General features: G+C 55.7%; 1 protein-coding gene across 1 annotated transcript in view; it reads right to left on the reverse strand.

Moving 5' to 3' along the window:
* Nucleotides 1-14,966, reverse strand: part of LOC307110144 (guanylate cyclase D-like) — a gene marked incomplete at both ends in the record, with an annotated part of 32,129 nt that extends 17,163 nt beyond the window's left edge. The window contains 11 exons of the mRNA XM_079789175.1: nt 530-679; nt 965-1,121; nt 1,363-1,539; nt 3,482-3,556; nt 3,987-4,112; nt 4,196-4,292; nt 4,947-5,031; nt 5,933-6,284; nt 8,069-8,364; nt 11,070-11,819; nt 14,960-14,966. Of these exons, the coding sequence (XP_079645301.1) occupies nt 530-679; nt 965-1,121; nt 1,363-1,539; nt 3,482-3,556; nt 3,987-4,112; nt 4,196-4,292; nt 4,947-5,031; nt 5,933-6,284; nt 8,069-8,364; nt 11,070-11,819; nt 14,960-14,966 (2,272 nt within the window). The remainder of the gene's footprint in view (nt 1-529; nt 680-964; nt 1,122-1,362; nt 1,540-3,481; nt 3,557-3,986; nt 4,113-4,195; nt 4,293-4,946; nt 5,032-5,932; nt 6,285-8,068; nt 8,365-11,069; nt 11,820-14,959) is intronic.
* Nucleotides 14,967-16,942: the final 1,976 nt, after the last annotated feature.

The following is a 16,942-nucleotide window of genomic DNA, read 5'->3' on the forward strand; positions in this document are numbered from 1 at the left end:
TCCTGTACACCCCAAAGTGTGGGCACAGAGATACTCTGGAAGGAGCCCCACCCAGCAGAGAACCAAGCCCCCAAGACTGAGCAGCCTGGCCACATGGGACATGGGACAGTTGTCTGGCACATCTTAAGTTTGATTCCCGTTCTAAAGGGGAGAAAGCAGAGGCTCAGAGAGGGTGAGCGATCTGTGTCAGGTCACACAGGAAGGACATGCCACAGCTGGGGAAGAGCCGAGGTCTGCATGGACACAACGTGTGTGCTGAACAGCGGGGTGCTCCGCCTGAGCATCTGCACACTCGGCAATGAGGCTGGGAGAGGCTGGGAGGGTTGGGGCTTTCCCCAGAAACCAGTGTCTTTTGCCCTGGAACTGCTCAGCTGCCATTTTGGCAGAGTTGCTGAAGGCTGCCTGGCTTAAGCCAAAGAAACCCAACAGCTGTGGTCAAATAGGCAAGTGTGTCTGTGTGGTTACTTTCAGGCCCGAATTTCGTGATGTCACGGAGCTCCCTGACCACGTGGGGAGGAGGATGCTGTACCTTCCGCCGAGAGCCCCGAGGAGCCGTAGGGTGGGCCTCGAGTCAGAACCTCCTGCAGGATAATGCCAAGGCTGAAGACGTCTCCTTTGAGGGTGCCCCGCCCGGGCCCCCCGGGCCCCCGCAGCAGCTCCGGAGCTGTCCACAGCAGGTCTGCAATCACAGGGACGGGCCACACCATCTCGCCCTCTAACCACCCACGCTGGGCCGAGCTGGGCAGCCGTCTCCCACACGTGGTGTCACCACCTTCTCCCGTCAGCCACGGGAGGAGCTGGTTCCTCCCCATTCACCGTGAGGGGCCCCGAGGCTCAGGGAGGACAGCCGCCAGGTCACCCGACGCGGCGTGCTGGAGGGCTGCAGAGCTCGCCCTCTCCCCTGCCTCACAAGCACCCGATTTCAACAGAGGCCTCAGAACCAACTGCCCACCCCTGAGCTGACCTTCCGGGGCGGGCCACGGGCAGGGAGCCCGCCGCGCACCCAGGAGCCCTGCATAGCCATGGTCAGTGACCTTCAGCACAAAGCGCTCGTCCACCACGCAGTTTCGGGACTTGAGGCGGCCGTGCGGGAAATGTTGATGGTGCAGATACCGCACGCCCTGGGGTGGACATAACGGGGGTCCATTAGGCCTGTGGTGAGTGAAGGGGACCCTGGTACTCTCAGAATTCCCACGCACCCCAGAAACCCTTCCTGCCTCCCTCACCCTTTGCCACACTATTCAGACTTGTCTCAGACAAAGTGAAGAGAGCCCGGGCCTGGGAAGTCTGAGCATCTTGTCTCCCTCCCCTCCCCACGGCCCCATCCAACCCCCCAGTTCCAGGCCCAGGGGAGGTTCTCACTCGAATCAAATCCAGCAGCAGGGAGGCCTGGAAGGTCCAGTCCAGCCGCAGAGCCCCATTCTGCAGCAGGTCCTCCAGGCTGCCCCGGGCACAGTGCTCCAGCACCAGGGCCCTCACCCCAGGGGCCACGAAGAGCCCCAGGCAGGTGGCAACGTTCTCATGCCGCAGCTCTCGCATCTGCCAGGGCAATGAGCATCGTGGGGCCCCCAGGGGTTGGACCAGGTGAAATCCACAACTCTCAGCACATCGGCACAGGGCTGAGCATAGAGAGGCATCAGACATGTTGGATGGGTAGATGGATGATGGATGTATGGTAAGCGGAGGATAAATGGATGGGTGGGTGGATGGATGGATGGATGGATGGATGGATGGATGAGTAAGTGAGTGAAAACACAATAGATGAATAAGTGAATGAGCTGTAACCAGTTCCATGGTAGAGGGATCTAAGCCTGTTTCCCAACCTAAGTGGCACCATGATCCTGAAAACCCCAAGACTCAGTGACCGATAAGGAGGAGAAGAGGTGCAGAAGGGATCAGGGCCAAGCAGAAAGCAGCCTCCCTGATGGCTGCCCAACAGTCCAACCTGCGATGCTAGCATTTGCTCAAGCAAAAAAGGTGGAACCCTTGCCTAGGAAGGCCCTCCTCACAAAAACAGTTCAGGGGTCAACTAAGAGACAGAGCGCTGAACACTCTCCCCCTTAGAGGTTCACAGGCATATTAACATGCTAGAGGCCCGACGCACGAAATTCGTGCAAGGAGCTCAGCACTTGCACCCGCGGCTTCGTCCAGAAGGTGGTTCGATTGTCAGTCTAATTAGCATATTATGCTTTTATTATTATAGATTATTATAGATATGGGGAGGTAAGAATGGCCTCAGATCCTTTGACACCCCTGCTGTCAAGAGGTGGGGCCTCTGTGCCCTCCCCTTGAGTCTGAGCAGGCTCTGTGACACTGTGACCAATAGGCCATGGTGGAAGTGGTCTGGAGAGTTTCAGGTCTGGGTCTTAGAAGACTGACAGCTTCTATTTCCTGTCTGTGGGATCCCTGAATGACCACAAGAAGTCCCTCTACCCAGAGACACCATGCAAGAGAGACCACATGGAGAGGCCCTAGGAAAATTGTTTAGCCAAGCCCTGCCCAAATTCCCTACCCACAAAATTGTAAGATATTATAAAATAATCTGGGGGATTATTTTAGTTGTTGCTTTAAGCCAGTAAATTTGGGGCTAAATCGTTCCCCAGGCATAGATAGCAAGAACAGCATGTTAAAAATCCTGAGAAGTCCTATCGCTAACCCAAGCAATTTCCAAACTCATTTGACCACAACCGAGCCTTTTCTTCTAGGAAACATCTATGCACATTGGTTACAAGATGCCCACCGAAATGCCTAACCTCCAGCCACTTAATCTCTACAAACCTAATTTCAGATGTTGGGAATAATAATAAAATTCACAATTTATCAAAGCTGTACCACTTGGCAGGATATGGCTAGGTTTTTCCATATATTCCCTCCCATCCTCAGAGTTCCCCTGGGGTGGTTTTATTAGCTCCGTTCTACAAGAAAGCTAAGTGTCCTGTGAGGGCAGGATTCCACCTGGGATCTCCCCGACTCAGATCCTGGGCTCCTCCTCCATCCCCCAGCCTCTCAGGATGGTGACAATCTCAGGGGTGAAGGGACTTATATGATTCGTGATGATAAGTGACTGGAAGGGATCCTGTCTCTTCTCCATGGCTGTATCCTCCAAACCCAGAACACAGCTTGGCAGAGTGGGTGCTCAATAAATAGTGAAAAAATGGGAGGGACGGCAGGTGCAGGATGAGGCCCTTGGATGGTGCTGAATACACACAGGTGGTGAGACTGATGGGAATGTGGCTCTGGTGGCCATGGTGACGATCACATTAAGGTGGTGACATGACTTTGGGATGCTGGTGTGTGATGGTGACAGTGAGGGTGTATAACTGCGATGGACGTGGTGGCCAGGTGGTGGCGATCGTGCTAATAGGAGGACTTCCGTTCTGAGGCGAGAAGCTGCCACATTGAGTAGGGACCAATCCAGACCAACAGGGCCTCCTGATGGCACCCTGCCCCAGCCCACCCTCCAGGCCCTCTGCAGCCCTACCTGTCTCAGGAGGCGGAGGCAGCTGGGCCGCAGCTCCGTGCCAGCTTCCAACGTCTTCAGCCGCACCCACTCCCCCTGCTCAAGGAGGAACAAGAGTTCAGCTGCGGCCGGTTCCCAGCTGTGTGACCCCGGGCGGACCCTCAGCCTCTCTCAGCCTCAGCTTTCCCCATAAATGAGTTCTCTCTGTGTGCTCCCAGGCCAGGGGACACAAAAGTTGGACTCGGGCTGTGGCCCTGGGAAAGAGCCAGGGGCCCGGCTTGGCGGACAGACTCAAGTTCCCGTCCTAACTCCACCCCTTTCAAGTTCTGTGACCTTGGGCAGGTGATTTCCGATCTCTGAGCTTCACGTTTCAATTCTGATGCCCACCCCCATGCAAGGCTGACAAGATGGTGGCTATCAAGGCATTAGCTCCTGGCCCCAAGGTCAGTTTTACTCTGCAGGGCCTCAGACACCCCAAACCCTGGAAGTGTGACTCCAGGGCAGGGGCAATGGCAGAGGCTCCCACCTGGTACAGGGCCACGTTGGTAGGCTCCTGGGGGCTCCTTGCTGACCCCTGGGCCACCGACCTCAGGCTCCCACCATCCGCCGCACTTCTTGATTCACTCGCACTTTCCCTATCCGTATGCAGCCTCTGGAGGGGGCAGGCACGGTCAAAAGCTTAGGCGGGGCCTCAGTCCCCTGCTTGCGCCCCCAGCCCACGCCTGGCCCACCCACCTGACTGCTCAGTGGTGGGTGGATGAAGGCGAGCTCCTGGGCTGTCAGCAGGATCCGCTGGGGCCCCCGCACCAGCTGCAGCTGCCGGACACCCAGTCTGGAGGGGAGAGAAAGTGCAGGGCAGAGGGGCTGGCACAAACGTCGGTCTGGCCCCTTTGACCTGCCTCTGACCCAGAGCCCTCACCTGTCCTCTCTCCGTTCCCTTTCCTGCAGTCCCAGCTGGGCTGAGAGGGCACCACCAAGCAGTGCCCGCCTCAGCCCGGCTCAGAGCTGGACTCCCAGCCTGATGTGCCTGCTGGTCTCAGCCTCAGTGTTCCCATGTCGCCTGGAGGCCTGAGGGGCAGCCAGAGCCTGGGCTGAGGCCTGGGAGAGGAGGGCTGCCCCTTCCTGGGTGTGGCTGAGGCTCAGGGAACAGGCGTCTTGAGACCCAGAAAGAACTGTTTCCAAAGCTGAAGGCCGCCCTGGCCAAGCCCACTGCACGGATGCTTGGCTGAAACTCTGGGAGGACGGGGTCTCGTGTGAGGCCCAGGCTTCTTCCCCAAGTCTCCCACGGGCCTCCTCAGGGGGCACCCTGGCCTCACAGAGTCTGACAGAGGCTCTAGGATGGACAGGAGGGCAGGACTGTCCTGAGGTCCTGGGAACAGATGACCGGGAAAGCCCCCTGCAGATTGCCAGGGCTCTGCCCGCAGGAGAGAGGCCCTGAGGGGCTAGGGGTGCAGAGGGGCATGCCCACTCAGGCACACAGTCTCACCTGATGAGGCAAGTGAGGGCCCCGCCCGCTAGCACCACGACACAGGCCAGGGCCAGAGCCAGGAAGCTGCCCGGGGGCTGCATACCTGGGGGAGGTGAGGGCAGACGTGAGTCCTAACAATAACGACCGCACAAGGAGTACAGCCCCCCACTCAGCCCTGCACCTGCTTCTTGGTCCCCTCTGGGAAATGGAGACACCAACCTCTGCCCACCCCCTCCCAGGGGTGAGGTTCAGAATGACCCCCAATTAGGAAATTCCTATCTGTGGCCAGATCATCACACACAGATATTGATTCCAGTACTGCTGTCTGGGTTCTCACCTCAGGCTCCCTGCCTTGGCCAGGAGGACCCTGCTCAGACCCCATCAGAGTCCTGATCACACTATGGCCTTTTGTCTGCCAGATTCAGGTCTCTTTTCACTGGACTGAGAGCAGCTGGACAGCAGGGCCTGTGTCTCAGTCATCTCAGCGTCCTCTGGCTGCTAACACAGGGCCTGGACACGGCAGGTGCTGGATTAAAACTGTGTCTCCCTGTCCATTGTTATCCTACTTCTTACATGCCCTTCACAATGGGCCGCTCACTACTTGTTCTGGCGGTCAGCGCCATTGTCATTCACGTTGACTGTCAGAAGAGTCCTCCTTACACTGAATCCAAATCTCGAGCCTTGATGTCAGGAGTCGAATAAGAAGCGGCTGCCTGGGACCACGTGCTCTGGGACTGTTTCAGCCCTGCTCAGCGGAGGGGAGGCCTTGCTAACCTTCCCTGTAACTCACAACTCGGAGCCTCCCCTGCCTCTTACCCTCAAGCCCAGCACCGTTCCATAGCACCTGACCCTGGTGGTTCAATCTTCTCAACAGAGTGCCAAGTCTCTTCTTTGTACCTGTTCCTGCACCTCATGAGACTGACTTGACTGTCCACATGGAGAGCCTTAATGAGTGACGGATGGATGGATGGATGGATGGATGGATGGATGGATGGATGAATTACCTCTGATGCAGAGTGCATTGGGGTCAAACCAGCAGCTGGAGTCACGCGCCGGAGGGGCCCCTCCTGGAAAGTGGATGGCCCTGCCCAGGGGCTGCACCTGCCACGTGCCTGTGTCCAGGATGTGGGTGGGAACCAACTGGCTCTCCTGACCATCTGTGTCCAAAATGACGTACTGTGCCAGCCTCCTGCCCTTCTCGTCCGTCCGGATCCTCTGGCTAAAGCCGGCCACATCCAGAGCCCCAGTGTGGGCCCCTAGGTGGCCCGAGGGCCCTGCCCCATGGCTCCCAGAGCGGTTCAGGGCCTGGGCCAGCAGGACCACAGCATCATAGATGGTCCCAAAGAGCGGGGACACCTGTGTAAGAGAAGGTCCCTCAACCCCATTACCCCTGGCACAGGCTCCCAGAAATGTCTGAGCCCTGGCCCTCCTGCCAGCAGCCATCGCTAGGATTATCACCCCCTAACCATCACCCCCCAACATACTCCTCTCTTTGATCCCACCATCACCTCAGTCCCCACTCAGCAGCCTCACAATCCCCATGACTGCCACCATCATGGCCACCAACACCACCAGCTCTGACGTCTCACAGGCATCTCAAATCTACCTAATAAGCCCCAAACAGAACTCCCGGTCCTGCAAGGTCCTGCCTGGTTCTACCACACCAAACCCGTCCTCCCCCTCCCCCACTTGTTTTAGGAAATGGAACTGCCACCTGCCTAGTGTCTCAAACCTCAGCTTGATTCCCGACTCTTCTCTTTCTCGCTTCCAGTTCATCATCCCATCTTTTTGGCTTTATTTCAGAATTTGTTCCGAACTCAACTGACTGCCACCTGGGTCTGTGTTACCCTCACTGCTCACCTGGACCACACAGGAGCTTCCCAAGGGCCTCCTTGCTTTTTAGCCCTCTTCCGGCCATTTCCCATAAAGCAACCAAAGTGATTTTTAAAAGGACAAACCAAATAATTTCTTACTTAAAGCCCACTGATGGTTTCTCTTATGTTAAGTTCAGGCTCCTAACCCTGGCCTAGAATGACCCTCGTGATGAGGACCAAGCTCACCTCGGATCCCTCTCCCCATCACTCAGGACAATCCAGCCACTCCTTCTACCTGCTCCTCTGGCTTTGAAGCGCACGCTGCCCTGGGGCCCTTGCACTTGCTGATTCCCCCTACCTGGCTGCTCTTCATCCAGAGCTTCACCTGGCTGCCTCCTTATCACTCAGCCCTCAGCTCAAGTGCTACCTCCTCAGCGGGCTTCCCTGCCCATCCTATCTCTTGTTGCCCACTATCCATGCCAGCCACTCTCTGTCACTTTACCCGGTTTTATCTTATTGGCAACATTATCACTATAAAATTTTGTTATCAGGTTGCTCGGTTATTGTCCATCTCACACCAACAGAATGGAAGCTGCTTGAAAGCCAGAACTGTCTTGTCCATCATTGTGTCCCTGCCACCTGGCACAGTGGCACATGAGAAGGACTCACTTCACTTTTGTCAGATGAATCACTGACTTAATGCCCCTTCATCAGCACCCGAATCTGTGTCACCACCTCTAGACACCACTGTGTTCTTATATCAAAAAGCAGAGCCACCTGAGTCTTATGAGCCCAAGCCGAGCCACAGCCACATCCCCCACCCAATACTCCTCAAATTCACCATGGTGACTCCAGAAAACCTCCCCACTCTCCCACACTGCCAACACTCTCTCCTCCTCACCGGCACAACTTGCTGGAGAGATACAGAGAAAGGAGAGGAAGAACGTCTGCAAGAGAAAGAGCAGCTGGGCCAGAAATGACAAATAGAGGAATAGAGTCAGAGATTTAAAAAATAGAAGCAAAAGAGACTCAAGAGGAGAAGTGACCCAGCAGGCCAAAAGAGTGAATAATATGAGAAAGAACACACACACACACACACACACACACACACACACACACACCCTATGAAAGAAAGAGAGTATTCCAGGGACCAGACAAAGACCCTTTGTCAAATAAGGGATGGGTCCGGTGCCCACAGGGGAGGTGGGACTGACAGGCCAGGTGGGCAGCTGGCCAAGGCCAGGAAGGCCTGCATGGGGGAGGAGCGCGTGCACACCTGCCCCTGGCCCCGTGCTCTGAACCCGGTGAGGGTCTGCACTGACCTACCTGCTCTGGATCCGGGTGGGCGGCTCCCTCTTCACTGGCCCCGGCAGCTTTGACGACCTTGTCCACGGGGCCAGACTCCAGGGTGACGCTGAGCACTGCATCATAGACCTCCCGCAGGGGCCCACCCTGGCCGAGCGCTGGGTAGGAGTGGTTTCGGTAGGGCAAGGCGAAGAGCATGGTGTCGTAGGGCAGGAATACCAGCCGCCCATCTGCCAGGCCCTGGGCCCACGCTTGTCTCAGAAGGGCCGTCTGCTCAGAGCCTCCCAGGAGCGCCGAGTGCATGCACAGCACCACGACTGGAGGCAGACGTGGCAGGCTCACTTTTGCAGGCCTTCCCTAAAGCCCAGAAGTCAGTGGCCCAGAGCTCTTGGGTCCACCCCCACCCTCTGCTGCCACTGCCAAGCGCCCCCCCTCCCCATCAGTGTGGGGGAAGGAGAAATATCCCTTCTGTCTGCTCCCTCTGTAACCTAACATCCAGGACCACCCAATCTCACCTGAGAATAGCTCCCTTCTAGCCTGCACACCCAATCATCATGACCCACTTCCACCCTCCCTGTGCCCTGCTGTCTCTGACAATCGCTAATGTCTACTGACAGCTTGCTCTGTGTTAGCCTGAAGTACTTTTGCAAACCTTTAGTCATTTGATATTACAACAGTACTAAGAAGTATGTTTATCATTATCTCTACTTTCAGATAGGAAACCAAGGCCCAGAAAGGTTAAGGAATGGCCCCAGGTTCCTGTTGCAATCCCTTTCTCCAAAAAATCCAGGAGTATGGAGCCACCAAGGAAGGTCGATGGCCTCCTTGCTGGGGCCTGGGGACCCCTGTCATGTGGAAGTCAGAGCCTGAAGCCCAGCCTCTCTCTGGTGAGCCCTGGGTGGCCGTGCTATGGTGACATGGGCGGGAGCCACCCCATCGTGGCCTCAGAGGAGTAAGAAAGGTCCTCGGAGAGAGACCCACCAGGACTGAAGGGAAACAGAACCAGGGCTTCCTTTGTAAACGCTTTTCCTCTGCCTGGCTTCCATTCCACTTCCCACCAAACCTCCCCTCTCTCTTACTGGGAGTTGGAGCTGTTCTATCTTTGGCCACATGAGGGAGCGAATGCACAAAACTGGGGAGGTTCATGGGTAAAAGCCTACATTGATTGTAAGCAGTGCTCTATCTCCTCTTCACAACCCATGAAGTAAGGACTTTTATCAGGTTCATACCATTGATGAGGAAATTACAGCACAGAGAGGTTTAGTGACTTGCCTGAGGTCACACAGCTGGTAGGAAGTGGGTCAAGTGTGGGATCCTGGCTATCTGGGTCCAGAGAATGTGCCCCTAACCACTCTGCATCCTGGCTCCTGAAAGTCAGCACAGTGGCTGGAATGCCAAGTGTCAGAGAGGGAGTCTGATGAGTTTTCTCCCACCGACTGCCACCATGTTCCAGCCACACAGAGGTGAACTGCTCATTCTCCCAGTCCCGTTAGCACACTGCCTCCATTGCTTTGCACTAGCTGACCCCTCTGATTGGAATGCCTTCCCCCTCACCCCCTCCTGCCATCAACTTCTCATTTTCAGGCTCTGCCCTAATGTCACCTCCTCTGTGAAGCCCTGCCCACCCCCAGGTAGATCAGCTCCCCCAGCCTCTGGGCTCCTCTGTTGTCTAAATACACATCTGTCTCCTGCCAGACTCCAGCTCCAAACCGCTGGGACCCAGCCAGTTCCTCCCCCATCCCCAGAGCCGAGCCAGGGTCAGGGGCTCTGAGCCAGGGGCAGGGGCAGAGCCGTGCTCAGTGACGCTTGGTTGAACATTTACAAAGCACTGTTTCCATACATCTGCTCCCTGGAGGTGGTTTCCTCATTCTCCTTTCACTTGCTGAAAACCGGGAACACCTGGGCCAGGTCCCTTGCTCCTCTCTGCTCTAAGTCACTACCAGCCACACGAGCGTTCGGCGGCTGCCAGCCCGCCCCTCCTCCCTGGAACTGGCCTCAGTGCCCCAGATCTAGAACTTGGTGGTTGTCCCAGTGGTTTTCAAACTGTGCCCAATGGTAAGAAATACATTTTACATTGTGTGCTCTTAACCTGAGCATATAAAACTGGAGTACATTCACAAAACTGAGAGGTTCCCAAGAGCGAGACTTCCTCCTGCTATCTGCAATGCACTCTCACCCTCACTACTTTTATTCCATTTTATTTTATTCCATTCTGTTTCATTCTTCTCTGTCGCTTTCTACTTCATTCTCTTTCTTATTGTTGTAATGCTGGTCTGATTCACTAAGCTAGTTTATGGACCCAAATGGCCCAGTGTGAAAACCCCCAGTCTAGATGAACTCTAAGGTCCCTTCTGCCTTCCAGGTGACAACTCTCCCTATAGCCCGTTCTGCCAGGCATCTCCCTGGCTAACTACTTCCTTAAAGACAGGTCAAGTGTCACCCCCTCCAAGAAGCCTCCTCTGATCCCCTAGGGCCCAGCCCCGTGCCCCCTCTGATCCTCCCGGCCTCTGCTTCTTGGGATGACCTTGACCTCTCTGTCATAAGCACCTGCCTGTTCAGCACCCATGCAACCCAGCACCCAGCACAGCAGGGGCTTCATAAATTTAGGAAGCTATCAATCAATCGATCGATCAATTAATCAATGAGTCCATGAAAGTTCTGAGTCTAATTCCGGGAAACAAAGACTGGCTCTTACTCCCTCCCTGGGGCCCCCTTCCTTGGCTCTCACCCCCTTCTCTGTACCAGGCAAGGGCTAAGACAGCCCTGGGCTCCCGCTCCACCGCTGATGTTTGAATCAGAACTCAAACTCCGCCGAACTCCTTGCCAGCCCTGTGACTTGGGCGTGTTACTGCCCTCCTCTGAGCTGCAAAGTGCAGGCCTCAGCAGGACTAGCTCACAGGGCTTCTGGGAGGTTGTACACGGGGCCAAGCGCTCAGCCCAGGTCTGATGTGGAGGAAACGCCCCATCAGCGGCCACATGGAGTCCAGGCTGCCCACGGGAGGGAGGCACCGCGTACACTTACCTTTCAGGCCGCCCACGCCGCGCAGCTGCTTCAGCACCTCTGTGGCCCCCTGCTCGCCGGGTCCCAGAGACGTCACCAGCACCACAGGCAACCCGTGTGCCCTGAGAGTCGCGGCCACCTGCCGGGCTGTGGCCGCCCAGACGTCCTGGCGGGAGGACACGATGGCCACACGAGCCCAGCCAAAGTGCTTCATGACGGACAGCAGCACGTGGGCGGCCGACGGCAACGTGGGCACCAGCTCACCTCCTCCCGGAGGGGCCTCGCATGCCCAGGAGAAGAGGGTCTTGCCCCAGCCTTGGGCCAGCAGGGCTGCCGCTGGGCAGTAACCGGGGTTGACAGGGCCCACGAAAGCAGCTACGGTGTTCTGGTGGACCAGAAACGTGGCCAGGGCGCGAGGGGTGTCACAGCCCGTGGGAAGGACCACGGAAGCCAGCCGCCAGCCCAGCATCAGTGAGGCGTCCTGGTTGGCCCGGTCCACAGCCAGCTGGGCGGCCACTCTGGGGAGAGCTTGGGCAAAGATGGGGTCACAGTCCCAGGGACCCAGCACCCCCAGGGTAAACGTCCCCACCCCCCAGGCCAGATTGGGGAGGGAGCCAGCCCACAGAAGGGCACCCCACAGAACCACAGGGAAAAGCGGCAGGGAAGGGGCTCTCCTCGGACGGATGAACGTGGACTCCCACAGACTCTGGCAAGTCTTCCCGGGCGGCAGCCTCCAGTACCAGCCTTCAGGGTACAAGCCCCCCTGCGGTCCTGGGAAAGAGGATAACGACAAGGTTTCCAGCATTTTCTGCCAGCACTTTTGACATAATTTGGAGGGAAACTGCCCCCCCCCCCCGCCTCCAGAAACTCAGCCTCCTCATTAGTAAAACAAGGGATTTGGACCCATGATGTTGGGAGACCCCCATGATGCCCACGCCTGGACCTGGGCTGGCGCTCGGTGGCTCAGCGTGTGGGCTCTGGAGCTGGAGCTGGCCAGACTCGCTCACTGCTTCCCATCCCCGTGGCCCCACACCAGTCTCTGAAGTTTTCCAGCCCCATTTTCCTCTTCGGTAAAACGTGGATAATGAAAGCTACTTGAAAGGTAGGCGAGGGTGGGGGTAAGGGGGAGAGATCAACCAAAGGACTTGTATGCATGCATATAAGACTAACCAATGGACACAGACAACAGGGGGGTAAGGGCACGAATGAGGGGGGTGGGTTGGGAAGGTAATGGGGGGATGAGGACACATATATAATACCTTAATCAATAAAGAAATTAAAAGGGAAAAAAAAAGAAAGAAAGAAAGCTACTTGATGGAGTTACTGTGGACATAATATGAAGCACTTATCACAGCCCCTGGAACTCAGGGGTTCTGTAAATCCTCCCTCTGTCCATCTATTGCTATTATTTCTCCCTGCACTTGCCCTCCAAGGTGGGCCGAGTTCTCCTGGTGCCTCGGAGCCTCCCCTGCCTCTTACCTCAAGCCCAGCACCGTTCCATAGCACCTGACCCTGCTGGAACCCAGGGGCCCCACGGTGTAAGCAGGGCCTGGGGACAGGTAGCTCCCCCGTCGCATGTCTGCGGCTAGAGGGCTTACAATGCATGTGCACCGTTCCCGCTCTGGCCCCACACAGCCCTGTGCAGACAGGACTTTCTGTCCTTACTGTGCAGGTGAGGAAGCGCAGGGGAACTAAGTGGAGGGCCTCTGGACGGGGGGGGGGGGGGGGGGGGGGACTCCCCACTCCATCCTACTGTGCCAGGACCTCGATGCCCTCCTGCAGCTCGGCAACTCCTGCCTGGCCTCTGCCTGCATCCCTAGCATTGCCCTTCCCTACCACAGGCCTCGGCCAAGTCCTCCCACACCGCTCATGCAGCCAGCAGCCTTCCCCTGTGGGCACCCCAGGAAGGCATGAGATCCCTCTTCACCCTTCAGAAGCTGCCAGGCTGGTAGGGAGGCGGGTCCCAGCCAGGAGCAGAGCTGACCACAGTGCGGGCGGTAGGCAGGGCCAGTGGGGAGACTCTGAGGGCCTCCTGGGGAGGCTCAGGGAGGGCTTCCCAGGGGAGGCCCAGCGGGAACTAGCTGACCCTGGGAAGTGTAGAGCGAGAGAGTAAGAGTAAACCCTCCCGGTGCCAACAGCGAGGATGGCCTCTGCGGAGTAGCTCCTTAGAGATTACGTTCAGAGCAGAGGAATAAGAAGGGCCTTGGAATCACACGGATGAATACGTCCTACTTTCATCACTCACTAGCCCCTAGCCTTGGGCAAGACGCTTAACTTCTCTGAGCCTCAGCGTCCTCATCTGTAACATGGAGCTGAGATCAGCCAGCTGGTCGTGTGTGTGAAGACTGCAATGTGGAGAGCACAGTGGGGCTACTCGCTGCGGTAAGTAGGTAGATGAGCAGCATGTACTGAAGGGAGGTAAGTAGGTCCATGCTAAACGGCACAGTTATCCCCGGCATCACTATCTGTGGGTCTTTGTGGGGAGGCAGGTGCACTGCGGTGCAGAGAGCTGGCTGGGAGGCGGGCGTCTGAGTTTCAGCCCCAGTCCTGCCTCTGCCCCACTCAAAACCTCGGCCTCTCAGCTATAAAGAAGCCAGTTTGCAGAGCTGGCCAAATGTGGCTCCTTCGGGTCTGTGATACCAGGGTTCTCCCAGCTCGGGGCTCGGTGCCTTGGGGGGACGGCTGCTCTCCCGCCAGCCTCTGGGGAGCCCTCTGCACCCTTCCTCCTCTTCTGCCATGATGCTCCACATGGTCTCCTAGCATCCCGGCCTCAGGACGAGTCCCTGGGAGGAGCTGAGCTTGTTCTGGGCTCACAGAGAGCTAATCATTCCCAGGTGGGAATGTAAGCGTACGTGGCTGATACTAATGACAGCCACCTCGCCCTCAATTTGTACTTTACAAAGCACTTGTGACCCACTGCTTTGCCTGTATTCCCCGAGGCCCTGAGTTGAGGCAAAATGACTGAGTGGGACAGTAACTGATGTCTCTCAAAAAGTTAGGGCTGAGCTGAAATAGGGTTTGGCTTCCCATGGCCCAGGCAAAGGCAAAAGTCACCTCTTTTTATTGAATACCTCGAACATTGAAACTGAAATATCCTGGGAGAGCTAAACATCTAAACCCAGTCCTCTGTGTACAGGTGGGGAAACTGAGGTACAGAAAGGAGGAATAAGAGGGGCCTTCCCTAGGTCCCACAAAGTAGCAGCAGGCTCCCCTGGCCCCACTGTCCTGCTGGCCACTCTCAGTGCCTGGGAATTCTGCATCTGATGGCCCCTAGGGACTCACAGAAGGCTGAGGCCTGTAGCAGGGTCAGCCGGCTGGGGGTGGGGGGTGGGGAGGGGGGGTTAGAGCAGGAGCCAGCATTAGCTGCAGCTCTGCTGCTGATTTGTGGGATGGAGTTCACATTTCTTCCTGTGCCTCTGTTTTTCCATTTGTACTGGGAGGGCTTAATTTAAATGTTTAGGTCTCCAAAGATCCTTCAGCTCTGATATCCAGGTAGTTAATATCAGAAAACAGGTGACTTTTGTCTCTGAGGCTGGCCAATGTCCCCTCTCCCAGGAGTGTGTGGGCTGCCAGTGCCCCCACCTCCGGCACAATGGGCTAATGCACACCTTCCTGGAGAGAGATCACTTGCATTTTTAACCACAGATTGCTTGGCTCATAGAGCCAAGTTCAAGGAGTTAGTCAACTCCATACTATCATAACCCAAAAAGATGAAGATGCCTTTAGCTACATTAACAGATAAACACCCCTCCTCCCCGCCAATAGGGAAGATGACAGGAACCCAGGGAATGGGGATGGGGGATTCCTGTCAGAGTCAAGGCTCCTTCCACCTCTGTACCCAAGGGTCACCCTCCTGACCCCCACCCTGGCCCTTCTTGCCTTCCTTCAGGACAAGATCCCTGAAGACCCACCTGCCATAGTGTGCTGTTGGGGCTGACTCCCTGCCTCTTGGGGGCTCTTAGGCTCCCGCACCAGGGTCCTCGATGTCAAGCTCTTCAAACAGGCTCAGGGCTGGGGAGCCCCCATTGTCACGACAGCCTGTGTGTCACCATTCCTGCTGCCGTAGGCTACCAGTGACTCCTGACTGAGGGCTTCATATATGGCTCATTCCCTCACTGCCCCCCTCAGGAACCTGAAGAAGCCACTTGGAAAATTTGATCTGTTCAGACTCCACGGCTCTGGGGAACCAAGCCAGAAAGGAAGGAGGGAATGAAGGAGAGAGGACCTGAGGGAGGAAGGGAGGGAAAGAAGGAGGGAGGCAGGGAGGGAAGAAGGGAGGGAGGGGAGGAGAGAGGGAGGAAAAGAGGGAGGGGAGATGTCTTCAGCACTCCGGACAGCTCCAGACCTGGCTGGGACTCCCAGGAGGAAGGATGAGCCAGCACCCAAGAACCCAGCATTTCGCTTATACCACATGATCTCACTCATTTATGGATAATAAAGAACGTTATAAACTGTTGAACAAAAATAGACAGAGGCAAAGAAGCATAGAACAGACTGTCAAACTACAGCGGGAAGGTAGGGGAGGGTGGGGGGGGGGTAAGAGATCAACCGAAGGACTTGTATGCATACATATAAGCACAACCAACAGACTCAAGACACTGGGGGTGGGGGGACGAGGGCAAGTACCGGAGGGTAGGGGAGGCCGGGGGGAGGTCAGTGGGAAAAAGAAGAGACATATGTACTACCATTTGTAATACATTAAACAATAAAATAAACTAAAAAATTTTAAAAAGAACCCAGCATTATTGAACACCCACTATGTGCCAACACTATTTATACAACCCACTGTGACAGGTATTATTATTACTATACTAGAGGCCCAGTGCATGATTGAATCATGCACGTGTAGGGTCCCCTACACTCTTTCGCTTTCGATCGCGGGGGAGCTGGGTGCCTGTCCGCTGGTGCACCAGGCCTTTTGGAAGCCTCCGGCGCAGCGGAGGCTTCCGAAAGGCCTGGTGCCGGAGCAGACAGGCACCCAGCTCCCCCGCTTTTGATGGTCCGCGGCGGGACGTGAGCTCGCTGCCCCAGAGGCCCCTTCTTTACCGCAGCACAGCCATGGCGCAGACGCTGAGCTCGTGCCGCCACTGGCGACGCGAGCTCAGCGTCCTGCCGGCCCAATCAGCTACCCCGGCCACCCCAAGTCCCGCCCCCTGCGCCTCCCTCTGGCCCAATCGTGGGCGTAGCGGAGTGATAGTAATTTACATATTACCATTTTATTAGGTAGGATTCCCACTTTATAGATAAGGAAAGTACAACCCAGAGAGGTTAGGTAATTTGACCAAGAACACAGAGCTAGTAAGTGGAGGGGTGATTATAAATCCAGGTTTCTGCTCATCACGACACATTGATTCTTTGGGAATTATCATGAAGGCTTTCCTATCTTCCCTTTTAGGGGGGATCCTTATGAGTAGATAGACACCACTCTCCAGCCCTTCCTCCCCCACCTGCTCTCTTCTACTTAGGTGAAGTCAGCTTTCACTAAGTACAATAAGCATCTACCAAGTGGTAGGCTCATACATACCCCCTCTCCCTTAACCCTTACAACAACCTTGTGACGTGAGTGTTGTATTTTGCCTTCTTCACCTCACTTTATCCATTTAGCAATATTTACTGAGCATCAACTATGTTTCAGGCACTGTTCACTTGAGCTACATCAACAACAAAACAAAAAACCCCTAAGTTTTTGCCCCATACAGAGCTAGCTTTATAGCAGAAGTAGAGAGTGATGTGTGTGTCAACAAGCAATACACATGATAAGTAAGTAGATTTATCTTTTATGTTAGAAAGTGATAGGTGGCATAAAAAAGAAAAAGCAAAGACTGGTAATAGTGTCATATTATAATCCATATAAGTGTTTTCCATAATTCTACATAAGCTTTATAATTATAATT

The sequence above is a fragment of the Cnephaeus nilssonii genome, assembly GCF_951640355.1.
Source record: "Cnephaeus nilssonii genome assembly, chromosome: 13".
NCBI lineage: Eukaryota > Metazoa > Chordata > Mammalia > Chiroptera > Vespertilionidae > Cnephaeus > Cnephaeus nilssonii.